This window comes from Etheostoma spectabile, chromosome 3, assembly GCF_008692095.1.
Source record: "Etheostoma spectabile isolate EspeVRDwgs_2016 chromosome 3, UIUC_Espe_1.0, whole genome shotgun sequence".
NCBI classification, from domain to species: domain Eukaryota; kingdom Metazoa; phylum Chordata; class Actinopteri; order Perciformes; family Percidae; genus Etheostoma; species Etheostoma spectabile.
In genome coordinates this window covers 13,582,934-13,603,222 of record NC_045735.1, presented here as the reverse complement: position 1 = coordinate 13,603,222, position 20,289 = coordinate 13,582,934, and the positions used below count along the sequence as shown (strand labels likewise).

The 20,289-nt window shown below is 38.7% G+C and overlaps 2 protein-coding genes across 3 annotated transcripts in view; one reads left to right on the top strand and one right to left on the bottom strand.

Moving 5' to 3' along the window:
* Positions 1–3,127: 3,127 nt before the first annotated feature.
* On the bottom strand, positions 3,128–4,773 carry rnf7 (ring finger protein 7). Its single transcript, XM_032510390.1, has 3 exons — positions 4,475–4,773; positions 4,304–4,351; positions 3,128–3,584 (listed from the first exon to the last, which is right to left on the bottom strand). Exons 1-3 carry the CDS (start codon positions 4,638–4,640, stop codon positions 3,466–3,468), a joined length of 333 nt encoding a protein of 110 aa, XP_032366281.1. The 5' UTR covers positions 4,641–4,773; the 3' UTR covers positions 3,128–3,465.
* A 4,809-nt stretch (positions 4,774–9,582) lies between these two features.
* Positions 9,583–20,289, top strand: part of LOC116686668 (transmembrane protein 255B) — a 14,829-nt gene continuing 4,122 nt past the window's right edge. For both annotated transcript variants that reach the window (XM_032511713.1, XM_032511707.1), the window contains exons 1-7: positions 9,583–9,796; positions 11,122–11,261; positions 11,690–11,752; positions 16,138–16,227; positions 17,574–17,654; positions 17,762–17,847; positions 18,060–18,219. In XM_032511713.1, coding sequence (XP_032367604.1) covers positions 9,733–9,796; positions 11,122–11,261; positions 11,690–11,752; positions 16,138–16,227; positions 17,574–17,654; positions 17,762–17,847; positions 18,060–18,219 — 684 coding nt within the window. In that variant the 5' untranslated portion in view covers positions 9,583–9,732. The remainder of the gene's footprint in view (positions 9,797–11,121; positions 11,262–11,689; positions 11,753–16,137; positions 16,228–17,573; positions 17,655–17,761; positions 17,848–18,059; positions 18,220–20,289) is intronic.

Sequence of the window (20,289 nt, the reverse complement as noted above, 5' to 3'; positions counted from 1 at the left end):
CATTTTCCTGACAGACTTTTGAAGTTGCTGTCAAGAGAGTGAAAGCTGCTCAGAACAACAAATCTTATTATTGTAGCTGGAGCAGTTTAGAAAAGTACATCTTCAGTTGTATTCCATTTAACCACATCGCTGGCATTATGCCCCTGAAATGTGAACTAATCATTGCAATTTTTTGGTCAAAATAATTACAAAAGACAGCGCGCACTTCTACTTAGAGTATGGGGACAAAATAACAAACCTGCACAAATTATGTAATTCATTACAATAGACCATGCTTTAGATATTACACTTGCAAAGACAAAATGATTAAATGTCTTTTGAGGTTCACAGATAATGCATCACGTGGAAAAAGTGTACCTCTATAGCCTTAATGTTCATAATAATAATAATAACATTTAATATTAAGCTTTGCAAATGTAGTAAGGTTTTTTGTAGGATCGAGTAGATTTGAGCATCAACAGGCTCAGGTATTACAATTTCATTAAGAGCAAATTTTTAATTATTCATACCAATTATAGCTGCAGAAAATGGCGGATTAATTGTTAAATCATCAGAAAATTGATTGACAACTATTTTGATATTGTTTAAGTACATTTTCAAGCAAAAGTATCAAACATTTGTTGGTTCCACATTCTCAAATGTTAGTTATCACTTTTTTTCTTGTCTCAAATTATATTTTATTAATCTTTGGGTTTTAGACAAAACAAGCTATTTGGTGATATCAACTTGTGCTTGAGAACATTGTTTTGTCAATTTTTATGAACCAAATGATTATAAAATAATTGGCAGATTATATAATAACCAAAATATTCATTAGTTATAGTCCTAATACCTGAGAAATAGCACACTTAGTGTGCTCCTAATGTGGGATTTTGCTGAACACACTGAGTTAGGACGTGCTTCTTGTTCACTTCCCCCACATGGTCAAGAGGTTTGAAGCAGCAACCTTCCAGTCATTAGCCTGACGCCTAAGTGAATTACCCCGATGAGTCGTCCCCACTTACAATATTCCTTGACGAGGAAACTGTGATCAGCAAAAAAAATTCACATGCTGAGTAACTGAGACTTCCTGCAGTAATGTCACTACAGAACATTCACAAAACATTTTTATCATGGTGATGCTTGAAACATAATTAGAAAAACATCCACCACCCATGTGATATGTAAGCATTCCACACATTAAGTGTGGCCAATTCAAATCCTGGCAGGACTTAATAACTGCTTTGCAGTGGTGGAAGAAGTACTCAGATCAGTTACTTAAGTAAAAATAGCAATGGCACGATGATAAAATAGGTTAAGCAGAAGTCTTGCATTTAAAATCGCAAGTACTTGTGCAAAATGGCTCCATTCAGTTACTTATTATATATTTATTATTGTCATGTTAATTCTAATTCATCACCATCTGAGCAGTTAAGATCAATTACTCGAGTAAATGTTCTTAGTTAGATTCCACCACTGAAAACCGTCAAACTGGAACAAGGCCAACCCTACCATCCATGTATAACAAGTGCTAGAGGTTAGCATGGCCACCTTCCAGATGGTTCACTTTGACTGCTAAGGTACTTATTGCATTAAGGTGACTTGAGGATTTTAGACTCCATCCTTTAACTAGAATGAATGGTGTTTGCTAAACCATTGTGAACTGATGACATTCAAGGCATCTTCTATCTATAAATTGCAGGAACTGTCTGTCTGTGTGTTATGCGCATATCTCTAGAACCATTAATCCGGTTGATTTCAAACTTGACAGGTGTCTTGCTACGGGCACGAGTAAGTGCAGTGCCAAGTTTGACGTCGTTTGGATTAGAAATGCAAACGATATTGTTATCGGTAAAAGAAGCACACATTGGCTTTTGCTGCTGGTCCTGATAGCTGAAAGGAACATCGCGACTGTGTGGAATAAGGTGGGCGAAAAAAAGGCGCTCCGCTTTTCCGTGTCTAACTGTCAAGCCACTAAACATGTATGGAAATGAACACCTGCTGAAATGTTAAATTCGTTAATGCTCATACGACACGAAGCAACCCCTCCCTCGCGCGCACACACACACCACCACCACACACACACACACACACCACACACCACACCACACAACACACACACACACACACACACACACACACCACACACACACACACAACACACACACACACACACACACACACACAAACTCACGTTGTTCTGGTGGTTGATTAACGCAGATAGGTGCTGATTAGCTCTCATAACGGGCCGGGTGGGTAGCCTTCGCTCTCTAAAGGATCGTTCTCTAAATGTTGCAACGTTAGGGAAACGTTCTGAGAACGTTCGATGTAACCAAAAACTAACGTTCCTAGAACGTTAAACCAACTTTATTATGCAACCAAAACCAAACCAAACCAAACCTTCAGGGAATGTTCCCAGAACGTTCTGGGAACAAAAAAATGTTATTTGGGGAACTGCCATGAGTCCATGACGCCAATGTCTGATTACTCCACATTGTTATTGTGAAAACATGAATCAAAATCGTTCTCTGTCCGGTAAATCAGTAAGTTAGTAGTAGGGTATACAGGGGAGTTAAATATGAAGTGGTTTGGGGTCCTTCTGTAAGTAACTTTGGGTACAATTTGGTTTTGAAGAATTCAACAAACAGCAATAGGCCTACCACAGGCCAAGCAATTGGCCTGTTCCAAACAGGCACATATAAACGGGCATTGCACTAGTTTGTTTAAAAAGTGGATTAGCATGTCTGTTTATGCTCTGTCATGCCTGAGTTTTAGTATTACTAAAATTATATTGATACATTTGAGAATATGAACGTTTTCCCATGCACAAGATGGCAACCTTTTGCAATAATAAATGTCTGAACAAGCAGAAATCAGCCTAAACGTGTTAAATTTCTAATATAAATCTGAAACAGTCTGATTTAAGAATAAGTGAAGCTTTGTATAAACCTTTGCAAGAATTCTTATTTTTGGTGTGATGTTTTTGATCACTGGTGATAACATTTCTGTTGGTAGCAACAACTAAAAGCCAAATGAATGTACACTTTCCTTAATCTAAACATTTTTTTCTAAAACTAGGCTACATAAAGTAATCCATAATTTCGATTTATAGTAATTACAGCATTATAATTACTGGATAAAAGAATAAGTTTACAACTATACCCAGTCCTTTATTTTTTCAAAAGACACAATCAGGATGTGCTGAACACCACAGACAATAATGTAAAGGTAACATGTGACTAAACATTGCAACAAAGTTTATCCTTCTCTTCATAATCTCTCCAGCCACATCAACCAATCCGTCTGCAGCGCTTTAAATTTTGTCCATTGTCCTCCTTAGACACCAGGACTACTGGAACATGCGTTCATAAGTAGGAGGACAGTTGGCTCTCTGCACAGGACACTGCAGTGACCATTGTCAAGTCTGTAACCACTTTTGGCAGTACACAGGTGTCGTCCGAGAATCAGACTGCCTGGAGTTGGAGCTTACTTGCCGATTCTTTGAACCACCCAGTCCTGCTGGCAGAGGGGACAGCGATTGTTCTGCTTCACCCAAAGGGACATACAGCAATTATGGAAGGAGTGGTTGCACTCTCCCCATACAACTGAAAGAAGATGGAGATAGAAGACATAGGGAGAGAAAACAGCTTAGGTTACACAGAATATAAAACGTACTGAAGACATTTAATTGATATTATTGTATTTTAATTACTAGTTCTGTAGTTGGCTCTTATCAAGCATAACTACTGTAGCTAAATAAATCTGATGGCAGGTAACTTGCCAAATGTTACATTATTGGGTTCCATCCAAAAATATAATGTCTCTATGCAAATACATTCTAATATTATCCATTTGACTGACATGAAACGACCAAGATGAACTAAAACCCCCTTCCTCTATGATAAACTGGCCTTGTTGCTTTCTTGAACTTCCCCGACATACTAGCAAACGTTAGCTTTCTTATCAGGGCCCACCCTCTCCCTCACTCGTTATCTTGTCAGCTACTCAAGTTGTTCTTCTAAAACACCAGTAACACTAAAGCAAAACCAGAAAACCGAAGACGTTGTGATAGTGTAGCTTCAATAGACACAAGTGTCAGTGAGTCTTATTCTGTTTTGACCATGTAGCATTTGTTTGCAATGTGTGGTGCAGTTGACACTGTGAACCAAATGAAAAATGCAACAATGTTTCAACTTCACCCACAAATCGCACTGAGTTTCCCCAACTATGGCTAGCTAGCTAGGTGTGAAGTGCCCATATGTTTGGTAGCTAACGGTTAATACTGCTAGAACGTTACGGTGTTTCATTGCCGACAATGTCTTACCAACACAGTCCTCCTGTTTGTTTTCCGCCTGGCATCGGAGACACGCGTCTGCAAATCAAGACAAATATGTTACAGTAACGCTATGCCTGAGACATTAGGTATTAAAGGTAATATTAGCTACATTAGCCGGTGTCCGAGCTAAGCTAAACAGCGTTGGTTCCTTGGACTCACCCATCACTTGTACCCGACAAATGGCACAAGTATCGCACTCGACGTCCCAGCTCCACATCGCTACAGCGTTCCACTTCTTTAGGGAAAACATCTTGTCCCCGCCCGACTTAGAGCTTGAAGAAGTGTTGTGAGATAGGACTATCCCTGGCTCGTCACCGTCATCCATCTCTGCTGCACGGTGTCTAAGGTAACGTTAGCCACGCTAGCGTAATAGGCAGAACAAAATGGACGAAACCATAGACTGTGGACCTGTGGGCAAAACAATGCTAATGCTAAATGGTTTAGCAAACGTCTTGTCTCCATAGCGACAAAAGATGGCGCTGTTTTCAAGGCTATGAAGCATAAGACCTTCTCACAGACGTAAACATAAACATTCTAAATGGACCCGAGTTGATTTCCTGTTTCAACTGACAGGGGCCAGGCGGTTGCCTAGCAATGGAATTTCCTTGACAAGGTCCCATTAGTTATGACTTCATGTCACATCTATTGTTTTACATCTAGCACATGATTTGAAGTCTTTAATTATCTTAACTTGCCAAAATCATAGGTCAAAATATGCACAACACAAACACACTTAAAAAAACACACACTACGACTAATTTAAAAGACTAAAAACAACATTAACAACAATCTACAACCAATAACTTATTTGAACTTTATTTCAGTATCATTTAACTTTTTTACATGAATATTGAGAATAAGTTAATAACCACCCGTGGGGCTTATAAGACACATTTCTATCACTTTGGACAAAAAATACTATTCTAAACATCTGTTTCACTTATGTCAATGTGTGGGTACTTTTCTTCTTTCGTCACACAGTAAACAAAAGGCTAAATTAGGCCTTCTTTATTTAAAAAATAGCCCTACAGTACATGAACTTACACTGTGCTGTGTACAATTAATAAATTTAATTTAATTTAACTTTAATATCCCAAAGGATGTACCTGGGACTATAGTCCCTACTTTTTAATAAGGCTACACCAAAGTATCTTTATACTAATCCATCACTGATTACTGTGTCTCTGATAGGTAGTAGAAGCCTAATCTTGCATGGACAAGAAGTGGAGGGCTAGAAAGAACTGAGTTAAACAAATCATAACCAATAAGGGAATTAAACCAATTAGGGAACATCTGTCTTCAATCAGACTAAGGAGTACTTCACCTTTATGCACACTGATGCATGTTTCAAAGCTATGCAGAGGTTTAATTACCTTGCTTTGATGTCCACTTTACTTTGGTACTTTGTTACTTTCTCATTGCAGATTTTCTAAAACTATTAGATATTTTTTGAGGTTTTGTCTTGTATTTCAAAAAACTTGTCAAAACTTAAAAATGGTTAAAATACGTTGTCTTGATCTTTTGTAATGGTCCTCTGCAGGCCAATCAGAAAAAGTATCCTCACATTAGAATCTTCTTGAATAACTTAAAAAAAAACAAGTCATTTAAGTAATGGGTAAATGCCATATATAATTAAATCTACCTGTGTGTAACCAAGTGGAAAAGTATTAAACCCTTATTATCATGGTCTTCCACCAGTGCTTGGTGCTTGGAAGCAAGTAGGGCGTTTAGAGTAGTTCAGTGGTCTGCTGGTGCTCTATGGGATGATTGGCTGGTTGATGTCAACTCCCAACTGCCCTAGGACTGCTCAAAAACACAGAGGAGCTGTGCCCTATCAAAGAAAAAAAGTACTGAATCATTTTTGGGCACAACTATACAACCTTTACATTGGAGGTTAATGTATTGTGGGCAATCATGAAGGGAGAGAAATAACAACTAATTGATTGAAACTTAATAAGATTTTTGTTAATGTCTGATATTATTACCTCTGTCTGTAACAGCCACGGACATCTATCTTAAAAAAAAAAAAAAGATTTTGCAATAGTGATGAAAAAGAAATAATCTTTGAAAAGGCGGTAAATGAGATTAAGGCTTTCAGGAGACTTTTGTCAATGTTGTCATATACATTAATTTTCCTATGTCTATCACCATTTACACGGTGTAAAGAAATATACATGAAAAGTAAATTCACATTTGCAGGACACTTTTGTTAATTTAGTGCACAACCGTGTGCACGACCAGATACTCATTTTGACACTCAGGATCTGGGTGTCTCAGGCTCTGCACTCTCTTTGCTCACATCTTACCAGGCAGACCTAACCTACCGGGTAACTTGGAGAGGATCTATCTCAGAACCTTGCCCACCTAAAACTGGGGTTCCTCAGGGATCAGTTCTGGGTCCCCAACTCTTTTCTCTGTACACCAACTCTCTCAGGTCTGTCATTCCCTCACACAGCTTTTCTTATCACAGATACGCAGATGACACCCAACATATTCTCTCCTTTCTGGCGTCTGAAACGCAAGTAGCAGCACGTATCTCGGCCTGTCTTACTGACTTTTCTTCTTGAATGTCCACACACCATCTGAAACTCAACCTTGACAAGACTGAGGTTCTCTGGCTCCTACCCAGGACCTGACTATAACAATTGACAACTCTGTGGTAGTCCCCCCCCAGACTGCTAGAAACCTGGGTGTGACACATGACCACAGACTCTCCTTCACTGTCAGCATTGATACAACTACTCAATTATGTAGATGCATGTTGCCTAACATCAGACAGATACGTCCCCTTCAAACTCAAAAGGCGGCTCAGGTTCTGGTTCAGGCTCTAGTCACCTCACGTCCGGACTACTGCACCTCCCTCCTGGCTGGCCTGCCTGCATGTGTCATCCGGGCCCTACAGCTCATTCAGAACACAGCAGCCGGACTTGTCTTCAACCTCCCCAAGTTCTCTCACACTACACAGCTCCTCCGCTCTCTTTACTGGTTACAAATTGCTGCCCGCATCCGCTTCAAGACACTAGTACTTGAATACAGGGCGACAAACGGATCTGCCCCAGCTTACATCCAGGACATGATCAAACCCTATACCCCAACCCACCCACTCCACTCTGCATCAGCCAACCTGCTTGTTGCCTCCTCACAGCGTTGGACAACTAATCCCTCAACAAAATTCTGAGTGTTTGCTTTGACGTTGGCTCTTAATCGTTCCATTGTTTACATAATGCAGAACAAAAGCATAATTTTAGCATCCTGTTGCCATCTTTTTACAATAAATGTGATGTAAATTCTGTAACATGGGATGCCCTCAGACCAAAAATAACTGTGTTTTCAAATCTCCACTAACTGTTAACCCATTTCTCACCTCCCATTAGCAGGTGTTCCTCCTTGATCAGTGGTCTGCTGAGGACCATTTTCACACTTTTTGGTTTTCCAATAGTTTTGTTTTTCAAAAAGATCCAGTTTCCAATAGATTCCGTCTAGCAGTTAAAAACTCTGAATTTTGCTATCTACAGTTATGTTTATCAAGAGGTCAATTTGTGTCCAAGTGCAAAGTGACAAATCAGAGTGGCCTGCAGCACTTACTGACCTCAGTTGGGTTGTCATTCTGTTTCCATGACATTTACTGCTTACATGCGTGTCACTGAGAAAGACAGAAAGAGGGACACATTATATTCATTCTCTCTCTTATGTTTGTTAATACATTTTTTATGGTATTTATACTTGTATTTTTTCTATTCTCTATGAGATGTTGCAAAAGTGAGCTGTACAGACAACACCCAGAGTTCAGACGGGACAGATCATCATGGATGTGACGTGTGTAGATGCTCATTGTTCAGTAAATTTACCACTTTCCATAATTTCACTGGACTGTGTTCCAATGAAATAATTTCTTCTTAAAATCTACCTCACAGTAGATACCATTTTTATCAATATAATATATACTGTATAATGGTATACAGATCAAATAAATTATGTTTTTTTCAATTTTTGATCAATGGCATCTCAGCATTCTGACCCAGGGTCATGCAGCAAAATTAAAGGTTTCCGAGTTACTGCTTCTTCTATATTCTGAATGCATGTTTCATGGTTGCAGACAATTTTCCAGAGCTGCAAGATGCATATTGTGCCAAAGATCATTTGTACCAAACGAAGAGACAGTATTAAAAAAGATGATTATTTTTGACAGATTGATGCATCAATCCAAACACCATTAACACAGAAATGAAGGGAAAACGTTAAGTGATGATTTCAAAGACTTAATTTACCTTCTCCTCTTGACTGACACTTTGAAAATACTACATTATTTTGGGCCTGGCGTGGACACATTGTTTCCACTGCAATAGATCCCTGGACCCAGAATGTGAGATGTAGGCTGTGATACAGACATCTGGTACTAAGGGGCAAACTAGAACTGACTTCTCTTATCTCAGAATTTCAACATGCTTGTTAAAACAAATGTATTGCACAATCAATTTCGAGTAGTTTCTTGTAAGTATCTCCACCTGGCAGTTGGGATTTGACTGATTATCTTGACGATTGGGTTGTCACAGAGAAAAGGATGAAACGTCAATATGAATCAGTTATCCCTCTCCCTGAGGCTACATGATCATTCATTTTCTGGGAAACATTTTTCAAAATAAGTAATTTACAAGCTTAAAAAAACTAAAATTGGGTGCCTGGCTAGCACACCTGGTAGAGCGCACACCCATATAAAGAGGCTTAGTCCTCAACGCTGCGGCCGCGGGTTCAACTCAGACCTGTGGCCCTTTGCTGCATGTTTTTCCGCTTTCAAGTCTAAGCTGTCCTAAAATGGCCTAAAAAAATCTTTCAAAAAAAAAATCAAAAATCATCTTTTTAGCTGCCTGGTACATGTCCTTTATTCATAGATGAGGCTCAATTACCCACTGTCGCATGTAGGCAACTGTGAGGCTCCAGATCACTAGGGGTCCAAAATACATACTTTTGGTTTGTGCCTAATTGAAAATTTGTTCAAGAATATGCAACAAAAAAAACAAAATCCACTGACAAGACAAGGGTCTTTAACTTAACTTCAAATATTGAGGCCCTGGAACCTCTAAACTGGGTATTTACTATTTCACTAACATGTTGTATATTCCTAAATGAATGTGGATAATTAAACTAGTTTACCACACAGCACATATGGAGCAAAGAGAGTTGTAGCATGGAAAAACACTTCATAGAGAGATGAAGGAACAGGGCATCAAGGGGGGCCGTTGATTGCAGTAGTCACGCACGTTTCCTACCGTCTTTGAATGCAGCAAAAGCCGGAGCAAATCACGCACAGAGCTGCCGTGAAGTAGACCCGTAGTAGATGTCCGTGCAACTCAGAACTCACAAAGCTTAGAGTAGCTTTGTAACCCTGAACTGGAGTCTGACTTGAGAGTGGATCTATCATGACTGCAAGGGTCCAGGGAGCGCCGGGTCGGGACAAACCAGCGCCAAAGAGCCGAGCAACAGGTAACTCCCAGGGAGATGGTAATGCGGTCTCAGGTACATGAGACCGTGACAGGGGCAGCCGCATTATACAGCATAGCCCATGTTTAAACTCAATTACTAAATTAATCTTTGAGACTCTTGACATATTTCAGTTACATTTTTATTGGTGACATTTTCAACTTTTGGCCTAATAATATTAAAGAAATTTACATTCAAGTAATCATTGTGTTTTTGTTTTTTTGGCTAGTAAATGTCGTTAATTTAACATGCAGTTTACGTCGATACAGATTTACATGGTATAAAACAGTTTTTACAAACGCGTCTCAACATTGATGGAATGTAAGTAGGTCTACACTTTAATATCACTGTGTGTCTTGCGTATTCATTGTTGGAGAATTGGTGATGATATTGTACGTTAATGCATTTATAGTATAGAATATGCAACATTTCTTTAAGTACTGCAGTATACTTTGATGTTTTTCCTCATACTATTTAGCTCTTCTGAAATTAGGATTAATGTACCAGGTTAAGGCTTGCCACTTTCTTATTTCCATTGAGGAAAATAAATGCTATTTTTGCCTTGTCACCAGCTGGGATTATTGAAGATACCTTTCTCAATTTACACTTTATTGCAAATGCGTTGATGTTGTGGATGTGTTGTTTTTAGTGTTATTAAAGCATAGATGTGCATTTTTAAAAACACCTATAGTGAATAATGAATGATGTCTTTAATTAAAGTTAGAAAGAAACAATAAAAACATCCAGTGAAGCAGTGGTCGAATGAATGAGTGTTTTTCTTTCATCCTTTTCAAATATTTGTTAAAAATTGGATAAATATGCCTTTCTGTTTGTCTTCTTGAAGGGCATAATGAAAACAATAACTTACTGTTGTCCACAATACTTTGTATCTGAGTAAAGATGATTATTTCAGCTTTGGGATGTTTGTTGGGTGCTCCTAGATGACATAGTCTGTAGAACTATCTCTAATCTTTTATGTTAGTTAATAATAAGGAGCATTTTCTTGTTGGTGTCATTTAAATACTCAGAGGGTTACAAGTTAAGGTTTGTTTGTTAATTACATAAGAGCAATAGAATCAAATCTACCACTTTGCTCCAATGAGTTGTAAACATTCATGACAAGTCAACTGAACAAGATGGCGATCATAAGGTTTATTTACAGAATAAAACTAAGTTAAATTAAATCAAATGAAATTAGGTTTATTTCGTCAACTTTGACATTAAACTAGAAATATGCAGATGGGAAGCTGCCAAGTCTATTTCATTGTTTTATTTGTTGTGCGCTGTCCCAGATACTGTAACAGGTTTCTCTCTCCTGTGGCTGGCAGAAATGATGGGGAGGGTCAGGAGAGCTCTGTGGCTGGTACTGGGCATGCTCAGTCTGTCCCTGCTGCTGGTGATGCTGGGAGTCTACACAACCACCCGATCCGAGAGCCTGAATGTGACTGGCTACATCTCTGGAGTTATTGTAAGTGGTTAACCTGTCTCTGTAATTCCCCGTCATGGTTTATTTTGTAAAATACAGTGAAGTCAAACATTGGGTTTAAACTTTGCTGCTACCAGTAAATCAGCAGGAAGTTTTAAAAAATATGAAAACACCCTCAGCCTGTGATAACTAATTTCATTGTGAAATCTAAGCTCTTTAAAACTTTTTTCAAATTTGGGCCATGCAGTTACTGAATCATTCATTGTGTAGCTTTTGATCACCCTTGGCAACAGTACATAAAACATATACGCATGCATGTTTTATGGTACCACAAAGGCCATTTTCATAGTATCTTGCTGATTTCTTTTCTTGGAAGAGAACCACATCATAACAAAGTTCTTATGAAAATGAAACATGTTTCTATATTTTGCATACTACTTCTTGTTGTCATTATATTATGTTTTTTACAGCTGACCCTTGGGTCATTCCTGGGACTTCTGGGACTGCTTCTGGAAGAAAATCGCAAAAAGCTGGTATATTTTCACACACACCTACGTCCGATGTAATAATTCTTTCTTATGTTTTCACTGTGCACACCCAGCCCCGACCTGCCAAAAGAGAATGTGTTTTGGCTCAGACTATGATGTATGTTTTCATGATGACAAGCAGTACTGCTTTGCAACATAGCAGACATCTTGTGGCCTCCCATTGTGACACTGGGGACTTTTAAATTGCATGAATGAGAATCTCATGTCTCAGCCTTCACTTTTAAAATGTCCAGATTTTTGTGGCAGACCACAATATTAATCCTGGTCGGTAGGACAGACAGTAACACAGCAGGTATAGTCGCAACTGTCTAAACTTTTGTGACTAAATCTCAGCATGAACTGCTGAACTGCTGAACTGTCAAATACCCCAACTTTACCACAGCACAGTCTGTGTGGGTTGTAGCTGCTGCAGTAGTCAGCCAGTCACATGTCACATTAAACCAAACACTTGCAATGATTGGCTGTGATCAAAACCATACAAATGGTTTTTTTTTCTAGATCTGGGTACAAAACAGATCAAATACTGGTATGGTTTGACTGGAGAAGTTTCAATACTACAGTGGGTTGTTTTGGTCAGTAGCTACCGATACCCAGCTTACACTTTTATTTGCAAGCGATCAGATCAGATTTCCATCTTCATAGCTACGTTGGTGATACGGCTTTTCAACATGGAAGCATGAGAAATGGAGGTGTAGACAATTTATTTTATTAATGTGTTTTCTGGCTGTCCAGACTTTCTGGATACAATCTGAATATAGTAAGTAAGTAACTTTTATTTCTATAGCACATTTAAACAGCTTAAGCTGACCAAAGTGCTGTACAAAGAAACACCAATGTACTGTATAAAAAACATTGAAATGTAAAAATAAAAAGTAGAAACAAAACACATGTGCAAAAAAGCAAAAAACAAAACAAAACAAGCAGCCATAATAATATACCAAAAAACAAAATTGGGCAAGCAGTCTGAACAAGGCCTTAGTGTTTACTGTACGTTAGTAGCTATTTCTGGAGCTGTATTGAATTTGGCAAAGATTACACTACCACACAAGTTTATACTTCTGATTCTAGATCTGATCTGTAAAAAAAAGCATGTTACAGCAAGAACTTTGTGCATACTGTTTAGAAATATAAATAAGTATTGTCAAGCAGAGAAACCTAAATATTTTACATTCAACTAGGGAGGATGTTGACTTTTTGCCTAGGACATTGTTAAGCTCAATCATTAGCAGGGTTCTCATTTTAAAATAAGCCAGACTGAAACATGAACTAGTAATAAGGCACACAGTGTTTTTAACCAACTCTGGGAGATAACGTCAGCCATTGGCGATTGTAGACCCTTTTGTAGGGGGGGGCTCAAGCTTTGCGAACTTGTCTGTTAGTGACAGAGGACTAATAACTAAGAATCCCGCTTTTGGCTGAGTCTCTGTCTAATCTGTCAGAGGGACTGCGGTTGTGAAGTTTAATGTTGGTAGAAAAGAAGTTGGTAATTTCATGGTGCAGATTAGAACCCAAGTTGAAATGTAAGCAACTAAAATTTCTGAATGTTTGAACGAGATTATCGGCTAATACAATTACTGATTTAGCGGGGGGGGGGTTAACACTTTTAGTATTCGTGTCACATTCTCATCCAAAGGTCTGATCCTAGAATCACCCCTGACATTAGCTATGAGCTATTTATGTTCAAATAAATCTGCCAAAATTGTAGTTTTAGCTGACAAAATGGACGTTCCCTGGCTTCATCTCTGTCTAAATTCAAGTAACTAACTCAAAAAGATTTTGAGGGGTAAATCAGCCCCTGGCTTATTGTGAACTGCACAAACTTATTAATTTTACAGGTAAAGCAACAGTAATTCAGTTATCTGTTTCAGATTAAATGCACAGTTACTCAAGAAACTGACATCTAACACACAAAGGAGCTTTATTTAACTTAATGCAGCACTGTTCATAGTAAACCACTGCAGTAGAAATAAATGGAAAATCAGTACTTGATGCGTATCTATGTTGTTATTCAACACACATTCCTTTCAAAAAAATGCAGCTCTGCTGTAGATGAGGCAACTGACCCTTATGTTATTTCAGCCTTTGTACATTTGTGAAGCTGCTGATCCCTTCTACCTGCTTCCCACTGACGGAATATAAAGTGTTTTTATATTGCCTTTTTACAGTGGCCATTTTAGAAAATGAAAACAAGGTACTGTAACAAAAGAACAATAGCTAATGATAGCGATTATGGCTGTTCACAGGAAAGGGAATCAGGTTATTTGATTTGTTTAACAAAGAATCGTATGTTAGTGAAGTAATGGCATGTGCCTCATGTAATCGTGTTATTAAACACTGTTCTTTCTCAATAAACCCTCCAAAAAGTTATTTAGCTCTTCCCTTCACGTATCGGTCATGTTAGGGTCAAATATTTATGGTTCTGATGTATATGAAATTACTTTCCCACGCTCCATTTTTCAGAAAAAGACACTAATGTCAACGTGAAAACAGACTTTTTTTTTTTACTAAGTGGACAAAATGAGTTAGAAAAACAAAATAAATGTATTTCATCTGGCAAGTTTTTCAGTATTCTGCCAACACTTTTACGTTGATTTGTGTAAAAACAAAAAACTAAAAAAATCTCATAAAATCTGCTTTGACTCTGTGATGCAAGACAGTAAAACATTAACACTTCAATACGTAATCTATACAGAGTTTTTTGCACTGTATCAACAACTTTTTTGCCCTTATATATCATATATCTCTGTGAGCCCCCCCCTCCCCCCGACTTTTCATCCATCACAACCTTTAAGCCAAAAGCCGCTTTACGCCAGAAATGTTAAAAACAGCAGCTGTTCAAGAGGGAGCTCAGGGAATTTGCAGCCAAGACTTCCATTGCAGGAATTCTTGGTTAAAACTGAATGTGCTTGGATTTGGATTTGGATTAGGTTTTTATCAATAGTGCAGTGGGTTCTTGTGATAAGAACTGAAATAACGGAGAAGACAGGGAACCTATTCAGTGCAAAAAATATTCCCAGATGATATTATTCCAGCATGTAATGAATTGAGATTGTGATTAATGAAAAACAGGAATGAAGGGAAGATACACTGTGTTTGTTTAGACGCTCAGCTCTGCAAGTCAACAGCTATCAGTTACAGAGTGCTAACGCAATTATTTTGCTTTGTTCGCTCTCAAGTTGGCAGGAATAATATTATGATTTGCAGGAGTCACAGTTCAAACAAGACTGTCATGTTTCTGTTCTGAGACTGATATCAGGCCTTCAGCATCCTGTATCTCTAGGACTAAGTATAGTCAACCTGGAAGGGACACCATTATTCATAAATAGTGATATTTTCATAATCTTCACTTTGTTGTTATTGTCTTGTTTGCAAAAAAACTTTTGTAAAACTGTATATTGTGTAATATTTACAAAATATTATGTACACAATGACATAAAGACAAACAAACATGCATATACTTATATTTAAAGTAAACAAGAGGTAGTAAGCACATACAAAGTGACAATTAATGAATGTTGATATTTTAAAAATGTATTCAAAAATAGTTATGCCAAGGAGGTCATTTTCCCTTTATTACAGTAGATAGGAATGAAAGGGGGAGAGAGACGGGGGATGACAAGCAGCAAAGGGCCGCAGGTCGGACCCGAACCCGGGCCGCTGCAGGACCCAGCCCACATGGGGCGAACGCTCCCACTGGGCGAGCCAGAGGTCCCCCCTTGGTTTGGTTTGTTTGTCTGTTAGCAGGATTGTGGACAAACCACTGGTCCGATCTAAAACTTGGTGGAAGGGTGGAGCATGGGCCAAGGAAGAATCCTTTTATTTTAGACAGATCTATAACACGGGGCTGAAATACGACCCACAGGAGCGTTTTCTGTTCTCATATAAATGTAACGGTCGCAGTTTTAAACACATGTTTATGTTTAGGCAAAAAACAATACTTTCTGGTGCATACACACACGGCGTAATTACGCACATGAATAGAATGTGACAAACTTCCGTTAGCTTCGTAAAAAACATTTATTTTCAAACGGGACACAAATGCCGGTCTCCGGGGTGAAAGTCCTGTGTTGAGAGCACAAGCATTTAATATTAGATATTTTTTATAAGATATTTTTAGATTAAGGAGATATTTTCTTCCCTTTAACACCCTTTAAAGCTATTTTGTGAGCAAACTACCCTGTGACAAACCTAAAATAGCTTTACCATTTACCAGCCAATAAACGTATGGTTTCAAAACGGTTACTGCTGTGACTGGCATCTGTTGGAAAGACAAAATCACTTTTTTTAGCTCTAATTTGCAAAAAAAAACAGATATTCATCTTTATACGGAAATTCTCTCCTTTTTGCCTTTTCCTTTGTTCCTCCTCCAGCTGACGGCTGCGATTGTATTCCTCAGCTTTGGGATCATCACCTCTTTTGTGTGTTTGGTGATCGATGGCGTCTGTATTGTCTTAAACATGGTGAGTTACCTGCACTTTCATGCGTATACCGTGACACAAGTTATGATTGTGCTGGATGATTTAACATAGGAGTAACAGTAGACCGTAAAGCAATAACAAACCACTGTGCTGGTTGACTGAGAGCCTTTTAGCCCACAGTGGGTGCCAACATCGCTCTGTTGGCAATATTGACATAATTTTGTCCATGAAATGGGTTCCCATAAATCATAGCTCAGTGTTGAGAACATTTACCGGTTTAGTTTTTTAGTTTTTTGACTTTATAAATTATCAACTGTTAAAGCCTAATGTGTGAAAACAAACTGGATTGGACCGAGAGGCACCATCAGTGTAAAGGTTTTGAGGGAATTCCAGCTGTCTTTGGCCCAAAAGGGACCGAATGTGATAGATGGTGCTGTAATAGACAGCAAGCTTCCTCCCTAAAATAACTTACAGGTTGAAAAGCAAAGCTGAATCCCTGTTTTCAACCTCTAAAATAAAGACAAATACATTCTATTTGGATCTGCTTAATCAGAGAAGACTTCCTCTTTTAATGCTTTCCTTTGAAGAATGAGATGATGTATAATATTTGGTTATAGAACTATTGTGTTAGGGTATACAGTACATTATAGAAGATAAGTGCATACCTACCTTCAATAATAAATTCTCAAATTAACTGTAATTGATGTCATCATGCTTTAGTGTGTTAAAGGTCACTTTTTGATTCTTTCACTGAGTCCACTCACAGTGCAGTACATTATGATGCGCAACAGGTCACCTTTCTTCAACCTATTCATAACCGGATTGCATATCCTCTCTTAATATTTTTGTTCCTTTTCATATCATACGGTAGAGATGGCTCAAACTTCTTCAGATGTACCATAACACAATGATGTAATACAAACAATAAAATAAAACTAACAGCACAACAACTCCAACAAGAGAACAATATATAATCATATTTCCACCAGCTGTGTGTTTTGTTTCACAATAGAATAGATGGGAAAGGTTTTCCTCAACTTTGTGGGTCCAGTGAATATCATCTGCAGTCCAAATCTAACCACATACCGTGCATAACAGAGACAATAATAAAAGTCCAGGATTTTATTGTTTGAGTCTGATATTTTGTATTTCATAAAATAAGTCACCCAAGAGTACTGTCAATGTTTATCACAGAAAACATTTCTAAGGGATATAAACTTATTTTACCAATTTAATAGAGCCCTAAACAAAAGTGTGTTCAAAGCGAACTGAGTGAGTTCTGGAATGGACTCCAAACTTGTATAATATCTTATTTCATCCTTAATAAAAATGAACTGGTGTTGTTTTGAAATCCTGTGGATGATATTCCACATATCGACTTTTCCCAGGACATGCGTCCAATGAAAGCAGAGAGATGCCAGTATTACAGCAGCGGCAGCAGCTACGTCTATGAAAATTTCTACACCTCTGTACGTAAATGTACTTGCTGTACATGCAAAAAAATGTCTATGACTTGTCAGTGTTGTTTTTGGAGATGAACACGGTCAGATTTTAACCTTGTTTTTCCTTTTTTCAGGTGTCGTGTTGGAGTCCAACGGAGTCTTGTAGTATTACAGTACGAAGTGGGACCTGCTACTGCTGCGACCTGTACGACTGCGCCAAGTGAGACAATGACACTACTACATTATCTCAGTGTTTTGTTACCACTGCCATGTCATCACAGTTCAAACAAACTGATGCCAACTGTCTGCTAAAATATCTTTATTACTTTCACCTGTCAAATATCAGGCTTTGTCCTTGTCTTTAATGAATGTTCTTGTCCAACAAACTTTAAATGAATTTGTAGTCAACAGAGCTGTTGTTTTGTTCTGCAGTGGAGGCTACCTCAGCAACTACTACGAGTATGTTGGAGTACAAAGCTGTGAGGAAGTTTTCACTCTGTACATTTTAATTTGGAACCTCACTGGCCTGAACCTCGTGGCCTTCTTCACAGGCATCCTTACTACAGCCGTGCTTGGCAGCATCAAGGACCTGGTAAGACACAGACTCAGGACTCACATTTATAAAGGTCACATATTGTGTGGACATGGTACATTTAGAACATTTATGACCAACTCGGCAAAAGATCCCACTCAGAGGCTCTGTGGCAAAAGGGATTTGATCTGCATCAATGTAGGATCTTTTTAATTGAATAATAAAACACTTAACAATCATTTAAAAAAAGTACAACATACGTTTTCAGGTTTCACAAACTTTGGTTAAACTTTAAAGTTGCACTCATTGATTTTTAGCTACTAGGCATAAACAAGCTTGAGCAGAAGCACCAGGACTAAATCTGTATCTGTTCATACGTATTTTACTCAGCTGACTATGGTTTCATGCCATCTTTAATTATTTTCACTTTGCAGTTTAGCCTGAATGCAGCTTTATGCTGATGAAACACCAGAATTGGCAAGGGATTATTGCCTCAATGTAGCATTCTTCCGATTCTGCAACACTGTTGTCTTTCACCTCGCAGGTTTACGTGCGCTCCTTCAAATTCCCTGCATGCTGGTTGCTCTCACTATTTCACAGATCAACCTCTTTACGATGTGAAGCAGTCAGGATAAATTTTTCATCTGAATTGCGAATCAAATTGAAATGCCTCCCAAATGGAAGATCATTTCTAGGAAGCCGCAACCAAAAAAATACCTGTTACACAAATCCTGCCAAAATTGATAGCATTCAGCCACAGCGTGAACAAGTGAAAAGATAAGTGTATTGGTGGGTTCGGGAGAGGTCTAGAGTTCATTACAAAGATTTTAGAAAAGGTCACACAGCAATAAAACCTTTATTTTGGACAGATTTTAAAGACAAATAACTTAATGTCTGAGCTATTACTTTAAGTACTCAGGCTAACATCATATTAGTCTATATCCTTTGCGTTCCCCTTTCGGGATTGCTCCGTTGTTGCAGTAAATTCTGCCGGGTGCATGTATTTTCCGTTTGCTTCCACTTTCTTTGTGTTTGAATTTAAAATTTGTTGGATTTATGAGATTGTTGACTATTCCTCAAATCTCTGCACGGTGAATCCAAACAGTTAGCTAGACTATGTGTCCAATCTGAGTTTTCTCTTGCATGACTATTTTGCAGCGGCTCTGTACGGAGTTAAGCACCGGCCATGATAATTCTGGTTTAAAGAAATGCCATTAAGCGTGTACTTAAATTGATTGGCGCTTTGCACACATTACAACGGTACTTTGCTGCGTGACATAATTCCAGAGAGGCTGCCTTGCGGGCGGCTCTGCAAAGCACACATACAGGGAGCAGATCAGACAGCGGCGCACATACGGGGAGCAGGTCAGACAGGGAGCACATCCAGGGAGCAGATCAGACAGCGAAGCACATACAGGGAGCAGATCAGACAGGGAGCACATACAGGGAGCAGATCAGACAGGAGCAACAAACCGGGAGCAGACAGACAGCGGGCACATACAGGGAGCAGATCAGACAGGGAGCACATACAGGGAGCAGGTAGCCAGGCACCACATACAGGAGCGATCAGACAGGGAGCACATCCAGGGAGCAGATCAGACAGGGAGCACATACAGGGAGCAGGTCAGACAGGCAGCACATACAGGGAGCAGATCAGACAGGGAGCACATACAGGGAGCAGATCAGATAGGCAGCACATACAGGGAGCAGATCAGACAGGGAGCACATACAGGGAGCAGATCAGACAGCGGAGCATTGGACACAAAATGCCTAAGCATAAATGCAGCTTCACAGTTGAACTGCAAAAAATCCTTCCACGTAGGCTACTGTCCCGGTTGGGACAAGTGGGAGGCGTAGTGCATTGTTTGCAAAGCTAACACATATGTTTCAGTGTCTAATAAAAGTTGCTGGACATCTCAAAGCTCACATGGACACTGAAACCCTTATCTTGTTACATTGAAAAGGTTGTAAGAGATGTTTAGTTGAAGTTGGATTTTGAAGCTGACACAGAATAGGTCATATTTAGAACTATTTCACATTTATTTATTTATTTGAAAAGAGAGGTATTGTTTTGTTAAAGATTTATTTTATTACATAAGTTATTTTTGTACCATTGAGGCATAATAAAGC

Bases quoted from the DNA above. Each gene is read 5' to 3' on its own strand.
- rnf7 (XM_032510390.1), bottom strand. From the start codon at position 4,640: ATGGATGACGGTGACGAGCCAGGGATAGTCCTATCTCACAACACTTCT. The intron at 4,352-4,474 runs GTGAGTCCAAGG...CTTGATTTGCAG, and splicing joins TTGTCGGGTACAAGTGATGG to ACGCGTGTCTCCGATGCCAG. The intron at 3,585-4,303 runs GTAAGACATTGT...ATCTTCTTTCAG, and splicing joins CAAACAGGAGGACTGTGTTG to TTGTATGGGGAGAGTGCAAC.